This window comes from Teleopsis dalmanni, chromosome X, assembly GCF_002237135.1.
Source record: "Teleopsis dalmanni isolate 2A chromosome X, ASM223713v2, whole genome shotgun sequence".
Classification (NCBI taxonomy): domain Eukaryota; kingdom Metazoa; phylum Arthropoda; class Insecta; order Diptera; family Diopsidae; genus Teleopsis; species Teleopsis dalmanni.
Genome location: NC_051848.1, coordinates 16,370,874 through 16,396,406, shown reverse-complemented (window position 1 = coordinate 16,396,406; position 25,533 = coordinate 16,370,874). Strand labels below are relative to the sequence as shown.

Genomic DNA, 25,533 nt, shown 5'->3' with positions numbered 1-25,533 from the left:
GCCCTAAAAATATATCATCTAACAGTATATTATTGAGACTAAAGATTATCCAAATCGTATTCACCCACACGTGAGAGAGATGAATATGTCCTAAATATGATTTATTCATATTTTTAAAAACCTATTTATAGGAAATGAGAATTATAGACGATCTTGCAAACTCAGAAAGCAATTTCGTTTATTATAAACGAAAAACTTGTCAACTGGTTTTCGTTTGTAAATCTCATTTGCATGAACTAAAGTTCACTCACTGAAATCGAAAAAGAAAGCATTCCACAACGGACTTGCATTTGTGATTTGTTTATCTTAGAATTACTCTCCAAATGAAACAGTTTTTAAGTAGATGAGTTTGCATTTCCTTACTGTATCGTCAACATCCACCTTGGTTTAGTTGCCGTAAATCTATTAACCACTTTGTTATGGGGAGCGGCCTGGGCTTTTCGACGCCCTCCATCGAGATCTACCATTGCGCAAGAGCAGAGCATAGCGGTCTGGTTAAGTATATTCAGGAATTTGCATAATAAAAATATTTACATATTTAATGTTTCACTTCTAATTCTTAATTCAAAAGTGAAATATTTCGCTTTTATCTCTCAACGAATTCAAAGAAAATCAAATCAACATTTTTGAATTGAATTCCATATTTTTAAATTCATAATTCAATTTTGCAAGGTCAACTTTGCTTTCAATTAGCATTTTATTTAGAATTAAGCTTCAAAAATATTTTTCCACTCAATTTTTGTGCGTTTTTTGCTGTTAATTTGCATAAAATTAGTATTCTTTTTAGGGATTTAAAAGACGTTATTTTGAATACGAGTGTATATTAAGTACATAAAGAGTATCTTAAATGTTACTTTTCGCTGAAGCACCACAAATTCGACACGAAAAAAATCCTTTTCTGCCATAAACACAACGAATAAAGTTAAATTTTCCATTAATTTGTGCCATCAGTTAAAAATGCTATTAGGGCTCCAACAATAAATCCAACCGCAACGGCCCCTCCCACTACCATTAGTACCACAACTTCCTACGGTTTTGAGCACTTTCACTTTCGGTCCTCGCATTGACGCAGGTCAGTGTTGTACTACTAATCTCAATTGGGGTCATTAAAAACAAGTTAAGAACGAAACCGCAAATGCGGGCAAGAACCAAATGACTAAGAGAAATAATTAAAAAATAAAAATTCTTAACATAAAATTGCCAAAAAAATATGGAAAGCCCAAGACAATATAATTTAACGCCATACATTTAAGAATTTTAGTACATACTTCAGTTTTTCGGTATTTCGGTATTTCGGTATTCCGGTATTCTGTATTTCAATGGCACCAAAAAATGATAACAAGACTAAAAGGGGTTTCTTCGCTTTTATTAATTTCGTTCTATTTTCTTTGTATTTCTCGAACTAATGAGCTTAGGACATTTTTGTATTATTATTATAATTATTATTACTTATATTTTTATTTTTATTTTTATTTTCATTTTCATATTTTTCGTTTTGTTCTTTGTTTAAATTTATTTTATTATTTAGACTAAAAAGGAAAGTTCATCATGAAATAAATTATAGCGAAATATAACAAAGCCTTATGCAGCAGTTTTAACTTTATTAATAGTAGGAAATTATTAATTGAAATTTAACACTGGAAAGGGAACGAAACTGGTTGTTTAAGCATTTTCTGAAATTAATATTTTTTATCTTTCCAACAAATAGGTTACACGGGTAAAAATTGTCAATACGAATCGGATCCCTGCAACCCTGCTGAATGCATGAATGGCGGCAGTTGCGCGGGCAATTCCACCCACTTCAGGTAAATATCGAAATAATAAAGGCAAAATTAATATCATTAAATTAATATCATTATATATCTGAATACAAAATTTCAACCAGTAAATGTGTTCACATTTACACATTTGCTTGTGTTTCTGGTAGAAATCAGTACAATTTTACTTTTCAAGGAATTGAGAGTGAAAGAGCTCTACAGTTTCTTCTCATAGCTATGACATGCAAAATCATGACGAGTAGGTTTGAATGTAAGTCAAGTGTAATGAGTTTTATTTCTGCCCTATGAGAAATACGCAATTTGACAAAAAAATATACAAATCTATTAAATCAAAAAAGAAACTCTGCACAACTGTTTAAGTGTTCGGTAAAATTTCTGCAACTATTTCAAGTGCTGTCACCTGGCAAAATGTACTTAGCAAAAATCTGAATAACTAATATGGAATCATAAACACTAAAACTCGGCTTGAAGAAGCAGTGATGTTAAATAGTGAAAAATTATACGGGTATATCTGAATTTCATCGATTGTAATCGATAATGCTTAAAACTTCATTGTGTATAATTATGAAAAATAGTAAAAACGAATGAATTGAAGACTTTATTATTTAAATTTTTGAAGAATTTTTTTATATTACATACTCAAACACTACACACATTGACTTGGTAGAAATAAAATAAAATATAAATCTTGAGCTATATTCGTTTTAATTGGCATTATCATTTACTCCAACGATTTTCTAACTTCTGGATGCCCTTCTTGTATAACTATCAATCTTCGGATTTAATACAAGATTGTGTTACTGTGTTTAATACTTTTTTCTAGGCAAATCTTTCACTCTCGTGCTTCTTTCAGACTTCTTTTCAGAATGAAGTGCTTTTTTCTTCTCTATTCATCTTCATTTTGTTGCCAAAACTTCTTTTAAATAAGCCACTAATTCCATATAATTTTAAGGAATATTTTTCTTCACTCTTTGTCGTGTTTTGTTTCTTTTAACAATTTTAATTCAGTTACGCTTATAACTCTAACTAACACTGACTCATTTATATTTTATAAGATAATCAATTAATGGAATACTGTACCTATCCCAAATAACAAAGGGTAAAACTTTTTTGGTCTATCTGGGCCGCTTTTGCCTAGTTGCTATCTACTTAGCTTACTTAGTGATACGTTTCTTCAATAGATCCATGTCACATCATCAAATATTAACACAAAAATACATTTATACTGCTTTTTTTAACAAGTCATCTGTTTTCTTTCTTCAAACGATTCTAGTCGTTCAAAAGGATTCCAGGGACTTACTTGATGTTTTTGAAAGAAACCACCGAATCAAAAGTGCAAACTTTTCTTATGCAGCATGTTTTCTAATAAAATTCAATACTGTTTTATGTTGATCCATTATTCAGAAAAACAACTGGTCAATCATGGTTGACACTCTGATTTAATACTGATAAAAATCTGTCAATAGCGGCACCATTCAGGTTAGATTAGATATTAAAACGGGTTAGGAACTTGTCACCACGTCACTGCAATCTTTGAGGATTATTGTGACATATTCACTTCAATTCCATAGACGAGTAGCAGTTAAGCAGAAAGCCATTATGTCCTTTGGACAGGCAATGGATAAATATTGAAGTCTGAGTCTGGCAAGACTGTCATAGTTACACAAAATGTGTTCCTCTTCTTCGCAACAAAGTCTGCAACTATCGTCTCTAGTAATACATAGCTTCGAGAGATGCTTTTTAACTCCGCAATGCTCAGTGAGAAACCTTGTGACAAGTTGAATGCCACTTCTGTTCAGCATAAGTAGCACCCTAGTTCTGGCTTTCGATCGATATGGCATGGCTTCTCTAGCTTGTCTGCATGCAAATGTACCGTCCATATAATCCATACATAGCACTCAATGATAGATATATCTGGTTTAACGGGCTAACAAAGTACTTAATGTATTTTTACTACGTGGCAAATATAAGATCCCCTTCTAATACCACTACACAATAGTGTATGTGAACGGTTGAAAAGTCCAGGCACAAATTCAATATAGAAGATTTCTGTTTAAAAACGCAATTTCACTCAAACCCAAACCATGTAAGTTAAAAGTGCTTATCTTTACAAAATAAAATTCGCTGGTTGCTTGCCTCGGTGATTGCACTATGAAGTACATTTATGAGTATTTAAACTAAAAACCTACATTTGCTTAACTATAAAACCGCAATAATGACAACAAAAACTATAACAATAAAAACCAAAAACAAAACACACAACAAAAATAAAACGAAGCAATAACAATAAAACCAAGTTTCAAAAACAACAAAAAACAACAACTACTACAACAACAAAGTCAGCAAAATCTGCGTTACCAGCATGAATAACAATAAGCAATGAAAATGGCGATGGCGATGGCGATGACGCTGACGCTGACGATGGCGACCTTTATTTATTTGTATGATTTTGAGTAAATATGTTTGTGCTGCGTGTGTGTGTGTGTGTGTGTGTGTGTAATACCTTTCTATATATGCAATATACAACACGTTGACCTGCAACAACAAAACCACAAATGTGTGCAACCATTTCATGCATTTTTTATATATTGTTTTTTGTTTTTTGTTTTTTACTTTTTACTTTTGTCTCTTTTTCGCTTTGGAAAATTTGTCAGATGCGATTGCACGCCTGGTTATACGGGCCCATTGTGTCAGCACAGCCTCAATGAATGTGAATCATCGCCTTGTGTACATGGCATTTGTGTAGATCAGGAGGATGGATTCCGCTGTTTCTGTCAGCCAGGTAAGCTCACATTTTTATGCTTTTGTTTTTTCTTGTTTTGTGCTTTCATTTTACTAACTTGTGTACGATGTGCTCTATTTTTGTTTTTGTTTTTGTTTTTGTGCTTGTGCTTGCGTTTGTTTTTTTAGAAGAATTTTGTTTATAGCTTTAAATAAAATTACTCTTATGCACTTGAAAAGAATTCAATTACGCGACACTTTTAAGTTTGTTGCATAAACGCAGTGGTTTGTAGTGTAAAAGTGGGTAATCTGTGTCAGGTCACAGTTGCTGACTTATGTGGGGTGGGGGCATTAACATAAATACCCGCAGTTCACCGTAGTAAATCGAAAAACATTACATTGTATTTTCCTCGCATGAATAAAAATAAGATATTTCTTACGTTATTGTTATATCATATATCTTATAAACAAATATTTTTTTTATTACCCCTCCCCCCCTCATCAAGATAAAAAGTTTCCCTGTCTTTTCTGTGAAAGAAATTCTGTCCTAGTTTGCATTTTAATTTTACAAGATAAACAGAGAGAGAAGACCTACTTTGTACTGCAATAGTTAAGTCTTATTAAGTTCAGTACGTACAATATTTAGCTAGTATTTCGTAGATAATAAATCGAACACACATGAATATTTAAAATACGTTTTATTTAGCATACAATAAAATGAGATAATAGTTCACATTACCACCATTGCAATCTGAAAATACAGAATCACTTCTCTTCTCATCAGTCGTTGGGTTATTTTCTTTTCCAAAGTTCTTTTTTTTTTGACCATGGCCATAATTAACTTTTAATCATCTTATCTCATATGCTTTCAAAATGGCTCTATTTTGTTTCGTTTCAATAATGAAGTTTAAGATTCAAACCCTTCAATTTTTTTGTTCGCGCAGTTCCAGTGTTCAAGACAAAAAACGTATGTCGGTTCGGTTCCGGTTTTCGTCCCGACAAAAATATCGGTTTTACTTTTTTTGAATAATTGAAACCCGAATTACTTAAAAGTAACCCGAATTACTTAAAAGTAACCCGAATTAAATGCATTCTAGAACTATTTCAGCTTTATTTGAATATTCGTTTTCGAATATTTAGTGATCATGAAAAAATGTAGTTGCTATAAATTAAATTTTTTAATGAATAAAAATATTTAACCAAAATCTTAATTTTCTTATTTTAATAATTAAAAATATCTCCCTTGAATGACTACCTTTAAAGTTTATCGACCGCTAAAGACATCTTGGAGTTTACTTGTATTTTCCATCTCACTCCAATACTTATGTGTATGTGTTTCACTTTCAAGACAACTACTTCCTTCCTATAGTACACTGACCTCCATTTTTCGTAAAACAAAATTATTTAATTAAAATAATAATGAATTGTTTACTTTTTTTTCTTAATAAAAAATTTATTTTTTAGCTAGTTTTTCGAACACATTTTTTTAAGTTAGCTGTCCATTATCCACTATGAACGAACTCCTTTCCTCTCTCGTATTGCAGTAGTTAGTATAAGACATCGCTTTAGTTTTTTATAATTTTAAATTAAATAAATGAAACGAGCTTAAATGGAATGAAATGAGCATTGCTCACGTTTCAGCTCATAAATCATTCGTGCCACATCATCTGCATAAATGCGCTACAAAATCATTTCGATTAACTTCCCTGTTTTCGATTTTCACTAAAAGATACATTTTTCCATTAGTTACTTTATTTGCGAGCACTCTTCTTGGTTTTTTACGTATTGTCCCTACTTTCCGATTTTGTTTGTACAACTGTTTTACCAATTTTTTGTGCTTCCTTGGCATCTGCGAAGGTTTCGCTGGTGAAATTTGCAATTTCGAATATAATGAATGCGAATCGAATCCATGTCAGAATGGCGGCGAATGCATTGATCACATTGGGAGCTACGAGTGTCGCTGCACCAAAGGATATACAGGCAAGCGCTGTCAAATAAAAGTAAGTTGAGAGACAAAAAGAATTATAAGAAGAACACAACACGAAAGCAAAAAAGGATATGCAAAAAGCAAACATAACACAAAAGTTTGCTTTTGAAATTCAGTTTTATTTGAAATTCTTGCATTTTTTTTGCTGTCGTGAAGGTGGAAAAAATTTGATTAGCATAAATATTAAAAGGAAAAACATATTTTCCAAACTCCTGTTTTAGATGCAATTAAGAAAAATCGATTAATATTTTTTCTTTTCTTGCACTTCACGTTTCCCTTAATGCTTCACCTTTTAAAGTAATTTTCTTTTTTCTTCTCCCTTTTCTATACCAACCATCGCTATGGTAAGGTGGATTTTTGCGCCAGCAGACCATGTCCCGAAGGACACCGCTGCATCGATCACGAAAATGATTTTAGTTGTGAATGCCCAGGAGGACGAAATGGGCCAGATTGTAACCAAATGCCAAGAACGGTAAGTTTTTCTTTTTTATTCTCTTTTCCATTTTCTTTTCTCTTGGGCATGTATCCTTTATGTATTTTATCTAGGTCATGGGTTGAAATTTATTTTTGTATTGTTAGATTGTTAAATTAGATTGTTAAATTGATTGGTAAATTGTTAAATAAATCGGTACGAAATAATAATATTAATTGTATTAATTAGAATACGTAATAATAATAATGATAATTAATGTTAAACTGAAATACTCATACACTACACACACAGACATACAGACATACCACTAAAGTAGTGTACATATTTTAAGGTCATTGTTACATTTATACAGACAGAGTCATTATTATATAAATGGTTACTACAACTTACTGTTCTGTTTGGTGATGACCACCTCGTCACCATGACCAAGTTTAAATGAACATTTCTCTCTTTCTCTAATTTTCAATTTTTGAATTCACATTGAAAACGACAACAAGTTAGCATCTGATGTGACCCTTACACTCTGTTTGATATGGCCCTAAGGGCTGTAATATGTAGAGGGCCCTAAGCAAACACAAAAATCAAGAATTGAGAAGTGAATACTTTCAACCATTTAATCTTTACACTACAGTTTTGAAACCGCACGAGAGTTAAAAAGTTTATGTATATCCTTATGTACTGTGAATCGGCTAAAAAGCCTTATTGCATCCACATTATTTGTGAATTTAAGTAAGAGATACATTTGTTTGTAGTCAGCATTTATAAATGCAAGCATTTGTCCATTGCGGATTGAATATATTATGTGCTTGAAACTAAATCTAAAGGATCCTAAAAATTTGCACAAAGATATTCTATATATTATACTATAATACCGAAAGCACAGGAGCCATTAGAAATAGGAATAAACAGGGTACCAGCTCTCAATGTATCGAAGCACTGAGTCCATGGTTGATCTTTTGTGCTGCAACAGACCCTAACCGAACAGTAGACATTCCGCCTTCCGAATAAAAGCCAGAATATCGGCCATTGCGAACCTCCTAATATCAGAAAGGGAGAGTAGTTCTCGACCCAGTGACCTCCTCGTGGTCCAGATCAAGGCTGGGCAGTCACAGAGAATGTGACTGGAAGTCTCGACTGCTTCTTAGCAGAGTCGACAATCTATCTCTTCGGCTAGACCCATTTTCGGATAGAGCCATTAAGTAACTGCGTATTATAGGAATAATAAAGTACCAATACGCAACACATACGCTTTTTTATATTTTTCAATATTATTAAATAAATTTAATATAGATATGTTGAAGAAAGCAACATTTATTTATTGCATCGCGAGATATTTTTTATTAAGTTATTATTTTTTCATTGTTTCAGCAATGCAATGTGAATCCTTGTACAAACGGCGGCACTTGCTGGACCAGTGGTGAATCCTTCTATTGTGCATGTCGTCCAGGTTACACTGGCACAATGTGTGAAGGTAGCTCATAACAACATTAAAATTGATTTTCAATTTATTTATCACTTTATTGCTAATATAAAAAGAAATTATTATTTAACAAACTCAATTTCAAATTAGTTTTTCAGTCAATTTAAAACATTGATTTCTATTCTGTTTCGACCAAAATGCCTTTGCAGATGAGTTTGTGGTTGAGACTGTCGTCAGCTCTAGTGAATTTATGGTGGATGATGCCAGCGCCAGAAATTTTAATGACAAAACTTTTGGTTCATCGAGTGTACTAAAGAGCCCCATTGAGCTGCACAATGCTTATTTTGCGGCAGGAGTATTGGCTGCAGCTATTTTTATTGTTTTCATTGTGGTAAGTTTTCCTAACGCCCAACTATATTATATTCATTTCATCATATAGTATATATACCCTTATATCTTCAGTTCTTCAAATAATTCTAAATGTGTGAAAAATCTCATTTGCAACTTACTTGATTTTTTTGACTCTTAATTTTTTTGTCATTTTGAAGTGAATGACGGTAATGATGGTAGAATATTTATTTTTAAATTATCTATTATATTATTATTTATAAAGTTAAAACATTACAAGTTCATTTGAAGTGCTTAAGACTTTATTTAAAATATATGTCAATCTATAATCTACCACATGTATGAAATTGCAACAATAAGTCCTACTCTTAGTAATCCAAGTAGCATTTTTAGTCAAAACTATTGAACTATTTTCACTACTCGTATCATGCTCTTTGCAAAGTTCTATTTTAACAGGACTACAAACTTCAATTTTAAGAAACACACGATGGAATTTTTACTTCAAGCCCTGCGAATATTTATGTATATATTTTTTCTGCATATAATCATGAAAAAATTATTTTATCATATAACCCCAATCAAATGGTCCCTTATGAGAACCTGTTAAGGTTCTCATAAGACTCTATAGTTCAAAAAAAAATGTGAATGCTCACAGTGGGGGGACTGCCAAATAGCCATGTTTTATAGCCATGTTATGCCAGACAGTCGTATGACGAATTGTCACAACAATCTCTTGTAATAGCTACGAAATCAAACATATGTTCATTTGACATAATCGGATTAGAGCTGACGGGTTACAGAAAGCTTTGTCTCCGCGTCCGGAATTCAATTGCATTTTCTTTCTTGCCGTCAATTTAACACTTTTTAATTTAGTTAGAAACAATAATAATTTCACATTCGACGTGACCATGACTGTCTGCATAACATAGCTCACAGCTAAATAGAAATAGTGACTTTTAAAAATAACTTATAGATATATTAAGTTCTCAAACAAACAAACTTAACAAAATTCTATCTGCTACTGAATGAATTGAATAGGTGTGACGTAAAAGAAATACCTTAAAATAGCTGCCTTAACGAAAATTGCAAACTAAAATGTGATAAAAGTATCATATTAACTATCACCGAACTTATTAGCATTTAAGAATCATCAAATTCTAAAGCTTCCGACAAGTTCTACTCGTATGTTTACTCATGTGTTGACTTATTTGAAATAATAATTAAAGCCTCATTTGAATAAGTATCTTTTTCGTTCTTATTATCTTCTAGGTAACAATTTGTCATTGCAAAGTCAATCAAACATACCGTAAGTTCTCTACACGCACGACCACATTCTTGCCCATACTCGGTTTCGGTCGACGTCCAAAAACTCAAAATAAACTTAATAAACATTGGCTTAGCGGTAAAGGACTTAACAGTGGTAATCCCTTGCGTTCGTCATCAAAGTCACGTGGTCACCTGCCAGCATCAAACGCCGGCAATCAGTGTACAACGGGCAGCACATTACTGCACAACAATCAGCAACCAACCGGAGCAAATACTACCAGCACAGCTGGCCAACTTCCCGAACGCCCATTCCAACGGCACTTAGCCATGAACCTAGAGAACGATATGTACTACACAGTGGACTTCACTGAAAACTCACAGCATTCGCCGTTAATACAATAGACAGCAACGGAGGCAGCTGGACAGCAGCTTTAAGTCATGAGTGAAAGTTTATTGGTGATATGGAGGAAAATCTGAGCGCATAGAAAAACGTAAAGGTTGGTTAGTAAAATTTACAAATAAATAAAAAATAGAAATATTAAATCTATTATATATAGATATTAAAATATTATCTACAATAAACTATTATTAATTATCAGAGACAATTTTTGGCAAGCAAATTGACTTACCAGTAAATTACCAGAACTAATTCAAAAAATTAAGATAAATAAATAATAAATGAAATTTTTACTTAACTATTTAATTATTAAGTGAACCGCTTATGTGTGAACTAACAAAAGCAGAGTTGTTACTAAACTCCAGAGACAGAGTTGTTGTAGGTCGAGAGCATTTAGATAAGAAGTGAAAAATTTGAAATTACAAAAAAATTAAAATTAAAATAAAAATAAAAATAAAAATAATTATGAAACTTAAAGGCAAGACTACACATATTTTTTCACATTCTGCTTTAACAAAAAATTTAAACCAAATTTAAAATTTAATTTTTTATTAAAAATTTATACAAAAAATATTTTCTTTGTTGAATGTTATTTATCATTTTAAGATAAACAAATATAAAACTTTGTGAATCCCAATTTAGGCTAAATAAAATATTTGATTGTAAAATGCTAAAACACGCAAAATAAATACTATTTAAAATAAATTATTTACAATTGCTAAAAAAATTAAAAAAATTATTATAATATTATATAATGTTCGGAACTTACCGAAAGTAATTAGATATTTATGTAATATAATAAGGCAAAATATAATTTAAGCACATAACACTTCATATATACGTATAACATATACCCGTATATGAAACTATATATCTGTACGCATTGTTATATATCGCTTGTTATATGTATGTACTTTATTTTATTTTGATTTATATATATATATATATATATATATACATGCTAAAATTCACATTTTTATAAAAGATTTATTATTATTAAATATTATTAATTATTAATTATTATTGACTAATTTTAATCATTCATTTTATTCATTTTAAATTATTTTCATAATTCTTATGAAATATACTTGAAGAAGTATATACATATATTAAAACATTAATATATATGACGATCCTCTACACTTACTACAATTAATAGTTATAGGCCGCAGTTAAAGAGAGAAAGATATATCTTCTACAGACTACCTTTACTTACTCTATTTTCATATATACCAATCATTAAAAAAGATTACAATTGTACTAATCTTCGAGTGTACTGAATAGTTGGGAAATTTGGTGACGGAAGTGTTCGACTTGTGGACTACCAAGGGCAACAATTTTTGCACAGCAAAATTTTATTCTCTAATTTTCATGAATATTTTACTAAAAACTCAAATCTACAAATTTCAATACATTTCAAAAATTCACACACACTCCTCAGCTCTGTGAAGTGGTAGGAGCAATTATTATTATTATCATTAAGTAATAGGCTATGAATGCACCCCAATCTTAAAAATCTATTGTGCGCCTAACAACTTAACTAAAACAATTCTAGACTATTTATAAATTTCGTAATTGCTATAAGCTTAATTTTACCTATTTGATTTGGGACTAAGATCCCACTTCCAAGGTAGTGCAGTCTACGCCTGACCGCCGCTGGGCAGTTGCATAGGATATGTTTTGATGTTTTCTTCTCCTCATGACAGAGTCAACAGGAATCACTTTCTACCTATAATCATAAAGTGGTAATTAAGTCTACAGTGTCCTGTAAGTAGCCAATAACGATATTAAAATTTACACTGATTCATTATGAAGCTGCTTATGGTATACACTGTGGTCCACTTCAACAAATCAACCAATAATGAATCTCTTAAGTAATCCCTAAACTTGCTTATGTTGAAGAGAGTTTCTCACAATACACTTTAAATATATCTTACATCTGCATAGGTACATCTATAATCCTGTTATTGCAATCTTAACATAAAAAATAAGTGTTTCTCAAGCTCTTTTGATAACAAATGCATACCAGCATCTACCAAATGAAGGGTTATATCTTTGAATCCTTAAAGTCAGTGATTCTCTGTGATTCTATTTCTATTAAATTGTTCACACAAGTATCTTTATAAGTATCTAAGTATCTATTTCTTCATTGAAGTTCATTTATTCATGAAAGCTCCTGTTGTTCATGTTTTATTGTTCGAAAATTGTAATTTTTTTTATTAATATTATATTCAATATCATTTCTAAAAAATATTAATTAATTTTCAGTAAAACGCAATTAGGCCAAATTATAACTGAAATCAAAATGCAAACTTTTCAATGTAAATACAATTTTTTAATTATAATTTTCGGATATTAAAAATTTAAATTTTGTCATATCTCATATTTATTATACAAGGAATATTATAGATAATTACAACAAATTTTAATAATTGTTTTTTATATTAAGCATTTTATGTCGGTCTGTCTTCGTAAGTTAAATTAGCTTAAAGGCTTTATTATGAAATATTTAATATTTATTAGTTAATGCGATGTGGATTAGTTGTTATAACTAATTTAAGTAATTAAAAAATTTAAATTTTATTGCTTACAATAAGGTTATTAAAAATATTAAAACAAATGCAAAATTAAAACCGCAAGATATTTTTAAAGGAATTAAAAAATTTAAATGCTGAATTATTAAAGTAATAATACAAAATAATCTAATAAAATCAAAAATGTAGTTTTAATGAATTATTTTGCTAAAGCAAAACAATTAAAATAAATAATAAAAAATAAATAATGAAACAACTACAAATATAAAACTTTGTTTAATTTATTTTCTCATTATTAAAAAAAGTAATACGGATACCATATTAGCATCATTTCTAAGCAAAATAAATGGGCAAAATATATGGGTCTCTCCTGAGCATCTTGAGACCCATATCACTGTTGATAATTATAAATTCGAAGTTGTGAAAGACTTTGTTTACTTGAAAACCAGGGTGAACACCAAAAATGACATCAGCATAGAGATTCAACGAAGAATCTCTACAGATGTTGCTTTGAGTTAAGTAGGCAATTGGGAAATAAAGCCCTCTCTCAACAAATAAAAATCACGCTCTACAAGGGTCTCATCATGTCTGTCATACTGTATGGTGAACAGGCTTGAACAATTACCAACAGTGATGAGAATGCTCGTTAGGAGCATTCCAGAGAAAAATTCTTCGGAAGATCTATGGACTTTTACGCGTTGGCGACGAGTATCGAATTTGATGGAACGATGAGCTATATGTGCTATACCGCGACATTGACATATTTAAGAGTACAAAAATTCAGCGGCTTCGCTGGCTTGATCATGTAGTGCGAATGGAAGAAAGTGCTCCGGCTAGAAAGGTGTTTGATTCGGTAACCGCAGGTGGGAAACGCGGTAGAGGACGTCCGTATCTTCGGTAGAAATACCAGGTAACCAACGATTTGGTAGGGATTGGTACTACCAACTAGCGACTAATCGGCCTGACTGGCGGAGGCTACTCGACACGGCCAAGGACGACTCACGCAAATAATTCTTTACTATTTTTAGGTTGGAGTTCAGTTTTCTTGTTTAGTTACTTCAAGTTCAGTATGACTTTCCAAGAGAACTGTACAGAAGTGGAAAATAGGATTTTAATTTATTGATTAGACTTGCATACGGATTAATTAAAATCATGCCTTCCACTTCAGTACAGTGCTCTCATGAAATCCACTTAAAACAAGAAAACAAGAAAGCTATGCATTGTCTCGATTTAATTAATTAGTAACTATAAGTAATACTTACTCTTGTGTTGGCATTTACTTCATTAGAATAATGATTTCCTTAAGTGTCGTTCATCATAGATACGTAGAATTTCGAAATAATTTGAAAAATCAGTGCTCAGTATTATCCACTGAAGTGTTTAAATCATAAATTGAAAATATCTGAACTTAGTTTTTTGCTGAAATAGCCTGCATACAAATGTGTTTTGGTTGTGTAAGTCTGTTTGCGTACATATTTGTATCTGCAAAACGCAATAAGAAAAGAAAAATTAATAAAACCCGAAGGCAATGTATCAATTTGAAGCGAAGGCAAACAGCAAACGTCAAACATCAAATATGTGCAAAGTTGAAGGAAGCTTCGTAGTACCTCCGGCTATTAAGCTATAATGGCTTGATTCACAGCTCTGTTGTGTGGCATGGTACCAAAGCTAACATTGTCCTCGGATTAAGATACTCTAATACTTCATACACGCTTCGGTATATTTGCAGTAAATAATGAGTCCATTATGTCCTAACCTAGATTTTTCATTTTCTATTTTCCACTCAGAGTCTTTGTGTTGCGTTGCTGCTTATGTGTTTTCAATTTCTATTTTCCGTAATGCCAAGTGAATTATGCTGGCTGCTGAGCTAATCTGTTACAAGTGGAACCATTAAAAAGGACACTGCATAAAACACAGAAACGGTCGATAGTCAATAAGCAATCATTCCTTCATCATAAATTCAAATCCAGCCTATAATGCAAATTGATTGATGTGCACATACGCAAATATATGTTCGCTTAGACTTTGTGGTTACTGGGTAAGGAGAGGAGTATCAGATAGACTCTGGTACGCTGTGCTTCGCTTCAGTGATTTAAGTCTCTTATACCAGAAAGGAAACATATAAATTAAGTTCAAGAAATGTCAAATATTTTGTTAAACAATTTTTTTAGTTTTGTGTAAAAACTAATTATGATAGTCACAATTTTTAAAAAAATACTCCCTAAGGTTACTTAAAACTTCATTTTCATCTTAGTTTTTCTATTCTATTTTGTTGATGTTGATTCTTTTTTCGAGTCAGCGCCACTGGGCACTTTTTCTCTTTGATAGCTGGGGGTACTACAGGGTCTCACCCATCTCATTGACTAATTTATGTATTGCCTATAAGCTTCACGATTATTCAGTGATTGATCTAAGATCTGCGTACCTCCCCGTGTAGAGAGTGATTGCTCTAAGATTAGATAGTGGTAAGTAGGATAGCCTATCTACTACTATTTTGAATGATTGAACTACCTTTTCTTGTCAGTATTATTTTTGTTTGCTCGAGGCTAATTAAATTTAATTAATACATTAATCTAATAAAATGCAATTTTTTTTATTAACTTCATTGAATTTTAACTTCACATATAATTTAATTGAAAGTATATAAAAAACATTTTATATTCTTCTACCTTTGTTAACCTCGTCTTTCATCATCATATCTTAATATCGACATTTCTGTATTTGAATTCCTGATCCGGAATAAATTTGTTCCTCTTCATTCTTCATCAGTCGTGCTCCTTCAAGTTCTTAATCACATTCGCAGCAATAACTAGCGTATAGTTCTATATTAGCCCCTGATGCGCAATTCATTTTTTTTAACCTGTGTAGGTTGTATATTAATCTGACGTTATTTATATCTATAGATATTCATAGGAGCAAATAATATCATTTAACGTGCCTGTAAATAATAATTTCTGTTCGAGTGGAAATTTGGTGAAAAACGAGTGATACTGTAAAGTCATACTTAAAATTATACACCTTTTAATAGGTACTGAAAACACTAGACACATCAAAATTGAATTTTTGGAACTGAATCACATTACCAGAAATGAATGGAATATTAAACAGAATCTCTCCACACGGTCAGCGTTGGTCAGCGTTATGGACATATAAGAGATATTCACAGAAATTTGAATGGTAATGGCAAAAGGTTCTCTTCTTAATTTACCGCTTAATTACTTCATGTTTTTTAAATTATACTTGTGTTTAAGCAACTTTTTCATCATATCTGAATATGAATTCATGACATAGAATAGAGCATATTGGGGCCAATGACTTATGTTTTGTAAAAAGTGGGCTTTCCAGTGATTGAAATATGTATTATGTAGGTACACAACTCTCTCATACTTGAGCTACTGGGCTAATTTAAAATTAATTGTTACAAATTTTTTTGTTTACTAATAATAATTATCAAGTATTAATAATATAATATGAAAATATAAAAATTATTATTTAATTATATTATTTGTGTTATGATGATGAAATATTCTCATCTACTTCCCAACAAAATATTTTAGAGTCTAAATAGATATGGTACGGTATAGTACGGTACAAGTTTATACGTTCTTCAGTAACAACATAATCAATGTGATACAAAGAGGAGCAGTATTGTATGATACTGCCAATATTATGTAAGGTTTATATTAAGCATAATTTGAAATAAATTCATTAGAATAAATAAATTCCGAATACATTAAATGCATAAAATGAAATCTTTTTTTGTAGATGCAGTTCTGCAATTTGAATCAGGTTTCTATGTTTAGTAGTTTTTTTTAACCAAGTTTTAACTGTCAAAGCTTTTCAACGTTTTCAAAGATGGCTGCCATTGACTGTACGGTCAATTATTTTGAATGCTGTGACCTTAGAGCACGATTCAATATTGTAAATTACCGTGATAACCTATCGCAACTGTTTGTATTATCCCGTATATTGGAAAGGTTATGTATACTACATATTTTACAGAGTATACCGAGTCTCTTCGGACATCCCTTGAATTTCTGCTAATGTAACTGTCACATTCATAAATGAGAGATTTGCATATATTCAAGCTAAATATGCGTATTTTGCATGGATGTTGGTTACCATCATTAACTGTTTAAAAATACTATTAATACAAATTAAAATGTGGGCACTTAAACCAATAAATCGGTTAAGCACAATTTCTTAAAAGCCTTAATCAAATAGTTTCCTGAACTTAAATTACAAGACAAATGAAATCAATTCTGTAATTGTACTTACATAATGTACAGAGAATGATGTAAGATTACTTTGGAATATAAACATCACTACAATAAAAAAATTTTAATACTCGTTTTGTTTCTATTAATGGAACACAATGACAACTTCAATATTAAAATGCTATTCCTGTAATATCTGAAGATAATTCAAACACCTCAAATCTTGGTGAAGACGACTTAAAATAGGCTTCGAATAAATATTTTGGCTTATGGTATGACAAAATCTAAGTAACAATCGTAGTTTTCTTTATTGTCACAATTGGCACGATTCCAATTATCCGGTCACGTCCATTCAATATTGAATTATATTAAACCTCAGTTGTTCTGAACAACTTTATCCATTGCACTTTACGTTAATATAATCTTCTTGTTCTTCATCATTCCATAGGGTTCCATAGGAAAATTGGTGTATGTGGTTTGCAGTTCTACCTAACGAAGAGATTCTGTTTAAACGTGAGTTTCAGACCCCCAAATCCTTTGTGCGTGCTATGAAGCAGGTGGATTCGTACCAATTGGAGACTGTAATTCATGTTTAATTTCGAGAAAATAGTTAAAGAAGAGAGGAAAGCTCTGACGATGGGTTACAAGCGCAATGTCAGTCCTGTAAACTATGCATGTAGTGACAGATCACTTTTAAATAGGCCGCTCCTAACCTGGAGAACAGACGCTCATTATGAGTACCGATGCTACGTTACTCCTCTTTCGATCTTACCGGCAAGGAAGGCCCTTCCAGAAGCATGCTACCGCCGGCATCGCTCGAAGATTCTACGTAACTACTGAGCCTTCTCATCACGTGAAGGTGGCAGTCCCCGAGGAGGAATATAATATAGTGTTTGAGATATTGGACTATCTAGCGTGTTCATTTGTTGTTAGCAGTGATTTGTGTGATCAGTTTAAAATTTGCATATTCAATTGTTGTCAGATTGCTTTTGTGACTTACTCAGAAGTAAGCTCAACCAGCATATAGCGTATTCGAAAACTTACTTGACCTTGACATCTGCGAACAATTTTTTGGTCGAAATGAAAATATCTAAATTTAAGCGGGTTCGATAGGCAAGATGTCATTACGTGTACTTTTTTTAATATTGGCAACTCTGTTTAGACATTTGCCGAATGCTTTTGAAGATATTTTTGAAATTCAAAATTTATGAGTGGAAGTAGTGAAAGTTCTGAAACTCTAAAATAAAAATACATTAAACTTGTATTTAATGTATAAATTTCAGAAATTCTGCAAAAAGTGGTATGATAACACAAGAGTACATGCAAATATTTTTAATATAAATTATTTAACGACAGTTACAAATGAAGTTTCTAATGAAGATAAACACCAACAAAGCTTGGAATATTTTTAACTTTATTATTTATTTCATAAATTACTTATAATGCAGATAAATTTTTAACTTTTAAGCCTGCCTTAAAATGACTGAAAATTTGAGGGACTCACTATTGTCTAGCATTTTTGAATCACCAACGTATACGATGGAAGATGTCTACGAAACATTCGAAGCTTCAGCGCCTGCTATGCCAATGACAAACAGTTTTGATGCATCTTCGTCCCACTTACTCTCACGTACTGATAATTATATTTCTGCCTCTATGTCTGGTTTGCAGATGTCTGCTGATTTTATAAGTTCTGAATCATTTATTGTTGATCAGTGTAGAAGTCCTACAAATGAATTGCAGACTGATGACATGCTCGACCCTTCTGGATTTATGACGGCTGAGAACAATGATGCAGCCTTATTACATATGCATGCTAATAACAATTATGATGACTTATTGTCCAACTTGATAATAATGGATAACTCTGACTCGTCTTCATTTTTTGTATTACCTGATGATGCTTTTAACGCGTCACCATCTGATGTCGCAGTTTCCAACAAATTTTTAAACAACTTTGATGTATCTGCATCTGAGAAAATGATGGTTGATAATTGTAACATACCTACATCACTGATTGACGATAGCATAGATGCCTCACCACCCAGCTTACAGATGCCTGCAAATGCTAATTGCCCTTCAACTAATTTAATAAACTCTGGAACTGACAAATCTGATAACTCTACAGTAGACTCACAAAAAGTAAATAATTCGAATTTGCAAAGGGTGGATACGTCGAATTTGCAGAAAAATTACGATGTTAATAGTTTGGTTGTCACAGAATCTGCTTTGCAAAAAGATACTAACCTTGATGACATAAACACTCACTCAATTGATGATGAATCGAAAGCATCTACTCCTGGTTCAAATTCCAATTGCAAGTCTAATAGATCTCCGCTCCAATCAGGTAGTTCAGATACAGAATCAGATGATGATACGTCGTCAACATCATCAATTGACACTATAAGACCTACCGTAGCTACTCCGTCTAACAATGGACTGTATATGGCAAATATCAACAATGCCTTCCAATCAGATGTGAAAAAAAACAATACATGTGATTTATCTACGCCTGACTTGCGTAACGACAACAATTGTAGTGCTTTTAATACTTGCGCTCCTGATTCCCTCACTTCTGATTTAATGAAAATAAAGGAAATAAATGCAAAGATTTGTAATAATATTGATGGATTGAAAAAGAAAAATTCTTTAAATTTAAATGATTTGGAACTTGGTTTTTCAAGCACTACTTCTGGTTTACAAAAAGCTTCTGATTCACCAAAAACAAATAAATTTGAAGAAGATTGTCCTCCTGAAGAGTCAATATTTGACAAAAAACTTTCACAGCTGTTTGATATCTCTACTTCATTGGATGGTTTACATGTAAACCTAAATGACATTTTTAAATCCTCTACACTTTACAAGGATATCTTAGATCCCAGTAAATATATGGGCTCCACTTCTGCTCCGCAGAAATCAAATAATTTTAATATTAATACTGATATTGCATCAGCCGCACCGATAGTTAATAACCTCAATTTATCTGCAAATGGAGTGCCTAGTTCAGATTCTCTTGAGCATCCAAAAAATAAAATAATCAAAAACATAATACATGCGCATAAAGTTAATCCAAAAGGTAAGTTTCTTCTTTGGAGTTGGTTAATTAAAGAATATAACAAAAACTCTTCATGAAAAATATAAATAACTTCATTTTCATATAAGACTCATTATAATATTTTTTGCCTTGTGTGGTGATAAGTATACAGTGTGTTTTCAAAAAAAAATGGAAACACCTTGTTTTAATACGAGGGACGATTCTTTGGTACAAGAAGCAGTATGGGGGAGTCTATTTCCAAAATGTACGAAAATATAGAATGTCAAAGAAAAGTCTTTTCAAAGATACTCCATACACGCAATTGAAATTGTGAATACTTTAGAAACTGATTACAGGAATATTTTTTTTCTAATAAAAGTGATTATAGATAAATTTAATGTTCTATGGTATCGTTATGGAAAAATGTGTATGTGGCAATATTTAATATAAGAGTACCACCTCAGTAAGGGTCTGCTCGTCGTGAAAGCCGACCAAATGAGAAAATTCACAGGTCAAAGTTGAGCATCTACGATTCCTGGTAAGACGTGGGGAGTACATGTCAAAGTAGCTTGCTACGATTCCTGATAAGTCGATCCCTTTGCTAACAGGCTAAGTCTGGACTCCAGGGAGTTAGAAAGGTGTTTACGCACATCTGCTCATGTGCACTTTTAACTGAATGATTAGAGAGAATGATTGACTGAATATGTGAGTAAGTGAAATGTATGTAAGAGAAATAACATCCCCCAAACTAAGGTGGAAGAGCTACGTCTTTAGCTCAGCTGCTAGGATAGAAGCAGTCTTAGTTGCGAACTCGGGATAACTGGTTTTAAACAGCCTTATCTGTGCAATGTGAGTGTCTCCGCAGGTGGACATATTTCTCTTCGCAACTCGTGAGAACAAAGTTGATTGAAATGAAGTTTTAATAAAAACCTCACAAAACGAAAAGGTTGACGCTGATAAGGTGGACAATGAGGCGTAACCGGTCGAGCTGATAACTTTAGTTCCAGACACCACGACGCTTGACAGTAATGTGACCAATGAAATGGTAGATGAAGAAACCCCGCGATAGACTGAGCCATTAACCCCAACAGTTGGAAACATCACAGTGACTGATCTCGACTTAGCCGAGCGTATCCGTCTGAATAAAATGAAGAAGCAAAAGCGAAGAAGAGAAAGGCGAACGACAGAAAAGTCACAAAATCGGTTGAACAACTAGCCGATCGTCTAAGCGATCTATCGCACGTGGAGACATCAGTGGAGGATGAACAGCTGGCAGAGAGGCATAAAAGTGGTTGCCCTGAAGCTCCACAGAGTCTGTTCTGCACGAGATCGTGAGGGCAGCTGAAAGAAAACTGACTTAAGGAGGCATATTGATGGCCATCATGATGAATATCGAAGGAGCCTTTGACAAAACAAGTTTTGATAAGTTAAAGTCTTTTCTATCTAACCGAAAAGTCAGTTCACTCATAATTGGATGGATTGATTTCATGCTAAGTCAAAGACCGATAAACCTACAAAATAAAAATCATTGCGAACTGGGAGGCTGCCAAGGTTGTTCGCACCATTCATGTGAAACGTAACCATAGACTCTCTACTTCAACATTTTGACATCAAAATCATACACACAATAAGGTATGCGGACGATGTAGCACTGATGATGAACGGTAAGTTCCCAAACACCTTTAGAAACGTAATGAGAAGTGCTCTCAAATGCGTTGAACAATGGTGTAGAAAATAAGACCTGACTATCATTGCGGCGAAATCAGATACCATCCTCTTCATGAGGAAGAGAAGTCTGTCAATGGAAATCGTACAACTTTTCGGTACTAATAGTCCCATATCAATATCGGTGAAGTAGGAGTCTTTCTAAATAACAAACTAACTTCGAATAAACATGTAGATGAAAAGCTCGAAAAGACTAAAAGAGTATTTCAGCATAAAAGAGTATGCGAAAGACGATGGATCTACAAAGCTATTATACCGACCTGTTATATCATATGCGTCAGTTGTCTGGTGGTGTAAAGCCATCCAAAAGACAATAAAAGCAAAGTTAGATAGGGTCAAGCGACTAGCATGTGTTGGAATAACGGCGCACCACGCCAACACCGGCGTTAGAGGCAATCTAGGTTTACTTCCGTTAGATTTTTATGTAAAGAAAACAACAGTACTAGCAGCAATTCGCATCAACATGGAACAACTGCGGAAAAATTGTGGGCCATCGGAATTTTCTTGACCTCATGCAGACCGCGGTCAAAGAAACTCAGATGCCATTGGAGACTATCAGGAAAGTTTATGGGACAGAAGAGTCCTATAAAACACTGATAGTAGACGTCTGCATCTTTACCAATGGCTCCTTTATGGATGACAGAACTGGACCTGGGGCTTATTCGAGCTAAACCTGACGTGCACTCTTCATCTAGAAAAATATGTTTCCGTCTCACAGGTGGAACTTATGGCGGTCTCATATGCTCTGGATTACCTATTGGATTGACAGATGCATCAAAAAAAGATTTTGATAAGCTGCTAAAGCTGTACTCACTAGTTTCAAAATACATTTAGCCTAATGTCTGTGCCTAATGGAGGTCAATGTGTTTCTACCTATGCCCTTTTTACAATATCATCGTCATGATAAAGTTTTTAGTGCTTATAAATGTAACTGGATTTACATGTAAAAGTTTGATTCGAAAATATATTTATGATCTTTATAATAGGTATACCTAGGTAAATCCTAAACTGAAACTGCGTAAGTATGCTGAAATCAGTTTGTATGAAAATTGAGTTTCTTTTTAGATAATTGTAGATTCACAACACCAAATACTTAAATCAACAACCCATATTTTATCATTGTGTATATGTGTATACTTAATGTTATATAATAAATTTATTGATTTCAAATGAAGTTTAATATTAACTTTATAATGTCAACAAATACTTCATTACTCCAGATCTTCCAACTATTAGTTTGAATAGACGAAATATAATACCCAATTGTAAACTATGCATGCTAACTAGGGTATTGCCACAAAGAGGATGCACTAAAAATTTCAAGATGTTTACAAATTATTGTGGTGGCTCAAGACATTACCGAAGAACAAGCTTCGTTTTTATACCGGAGAATGAAATCCCTTTTACTGGTCCAATAATTCACGTGTGCGTGAAAAAGGTACCCAAAACCATGTTTATGGATATGTCCTTTTATATACCAAAACACTTGTCTAGAGTTGGGTTAAAAGGAATTATGACTTATGAAAATGCAATTATATCAATATCTGTGCCAAGTCACATGCCACCTTATAGACCGTGTTCTATACCATGTTCAAACAAGGATGTTTCTATAACTATTACCTTGGCTAATAGTCCAACCATTTCTACAGAAATTCGTCTTGGACGTAAATTCAAACGGAAGAAAAATAAGTATATTTCAGAGGAAGACGTGTTCGCAGAGATTTTACAAAATGTACTAGAGGAAGAAGAAGAGTCCATATGTATAATGCCTAAGATTAATATAATACCATGCAGGCCGGAATCCTATAAAAACAAAAGAAAATTTCACAAACCGAAAGTAGAAAACAATAAAACTATTAGTGATGAAAAGAGTGCAAATAATTTAGAGAATGGAAACGAAACCATTACAATTGATGAAGAAAATTTAGTATCAAATTCATCAACTCTGAAGAAAAATATAAGTAAAACTGTTAAGAACCAAACTGATAACATTGCTAAACCCATTTCAACTAATGAAGATAATATAAAGATACATGAAAATAATAAATTTTATTACGACAGTGATGCAGATGAAACCAATGACTTTATCGAAGTACCACCAGCCGATCCTAAATCAAGGCCAGAAAACGATTTATTATGTAAGAGGTGTGACATAACTTTCAGAACTCCACTTAAGAAAAAAAAACACGATTGCAACAGTTTTTATCTGCGCTACTGCAGAACTTGCAAAAAGTCATATCCATCAGTAGCATTTCTGAAGCTACACTTGGAGAATCAACACAACGATGCTAAGCACAACTGCACTCGTTGCTCCAGAAAGTATCTCTGCGCTGCTAAACTAGATGTGCACCTTTATTCGCACAGCGTGGTCGACAAAATTATAAAGAATAATCCCAATTGGCGTACCATTATAAATAATGCTGGTATTGACAAAATAGTTCTGGACTCTACAAGAGAGAGGAAGCAACTTAGAATACGAATCAAGGAAGCAGAAAACAAGAGAAATCAAGTGAAGGGAGATGTAGTGAACGACATAAATGCAAAGCCAGAAAAGAAAAACACCAAAGTTCCTGCTTTGGATTGCAAAAAGAAACGGATCATTAGTGAAAATGTTTCAAATGGAATTTCTCATAAAAAAGATTCCAAACCTAATAACCATAAAAAAATTCGTGGAAATAGTTATTTTGAAGCCATCGATGACGAAATAAGCACCGATGATTCTTTTGAAGAATATTTATAATTTAAATGATGTCTTTTAATTAAACTCAAGAAAATTAAATTAATTAGAGAAAAATTAAAGAAACTAGAAAATAAATAATAAAATAAAATAAAAATGATACGAAGAGTTAATTTGTGTTCACTATATATATCTGTATCTGTGTATAGTAGTTATTACCTCAGAGTAAGGAAAATTTCATCACAATTTTATCAAACGTACTCGTATATTTTTATTTATATTCGAAATAATAGATCCAGTTTTCGCAGAGCACTGATAAGTCTTTTAATATCGCAGTTATTTTCGAACAGATTGATACTAGATTTATGAATTTAATATTCATAATAACGTATGTACTTACAAATTCCTCGTCTTCTTTGCAACCCATTAAGAATTAAGTTATATAAATAATATTTATAGATATTAAAAGAATCACTTTTTAGAAAAGTTAAATCAATAAAATATAATTTATTGTTAAAGTTTTGATCATACATCGTACAGTGAATTGCAATCTTGCAAACTTGTCAATATTATTCACATAGCTACTAGCCATAATCTTGGGAAGATTCTTCTCAGAATTTGTCCTTAAAACCTGGAACTTTAATTGCACTAACATAGATATTCATAATATAATTATTACTGCACTTGTTGTACCTTTTTTTGTTGTATTTCATTTAAGATATAAGGCATACAGTTTCCTAACTCTGGTCCTGATCTGAACCTGGTCAATAGCATATAGGATATTTAGATATCTCTTTTTTAGTCCCAAAACAACAAAATCTGCAGGGGTCGCGAAGGGGAAACTTTTCATAGTTATCTGTAAGCTTAAAGCCCTGACTCTGTTCTCTCGCTCCTTACAAAAAAATAGTATGAAGTTAAGGCTAAACTTGACTAGGCAATGTTAGCAAAGAATTGACATGATATCGTCGGTTCAAGCTTCAACTTTTACTTGGCAAG

General features: G+C 32.4%; 2 protein-coding genes across 2 annotated transcripts in view; both read left to right on the top strand.

Moving 5' to 3' along the window:
• The window catches only part of LOC119689705 (mucin-5AC), a 41,922-nt gene extending 31,108 nt beyond the window's left edge, over positions 1-10,814 (top strand). The window contains exons 6-12 of the mRNA XM_038104594.1: positions 1,709-1,805; positions 4,433-4,560; positions 6,357-6,499; positions 6,836-6,958; positions 8,288-8,390; positions 8,549-8,730; positions 9,957-10,814. Of these exons, the coding sequence (XP_037960522.1) occupies positions 1,709-1,805; positions 4,433-4,560; positions 6,357-6,499; positions 6,836-6,958; positions 8,288-8,390; positions 8,549-8,730; positions 9,957-10,355 (1,175 nt within the window). The 3' untranslated portion in view covers positions 10,356-10,814. The remainder of the gene's footprint in view (positions 1-1,708; positions 1,806-4,432; positions 4,561-6,356; positions 6,500-6,835; positions 6,959-8,287; positions 8,391-8,548; positions 8,731-9,956) is intronic.
• A 7,508-nt stretch (positions 10,815-18,322) lies between these two features.
• LOC119662248 lies at positions 18,323-24,600 on the top strand. The gene is made up of 2 exons (XM_038071835.1): positions 18,323-20,177; positions 23,081-24,600. The coding sequence occupies exons 1-2, from the start codon at positions 18,581-18,583 to the stop codon at positions 24,598-24,600; spliced, it is 3,117 nt and encodes a 1,038-aa protein (XP_037927763.1). The 5' UTR covers positions 18,323-18,580.
• Positions 24,601-25,533: the final 933 nt, after the last annotated feature.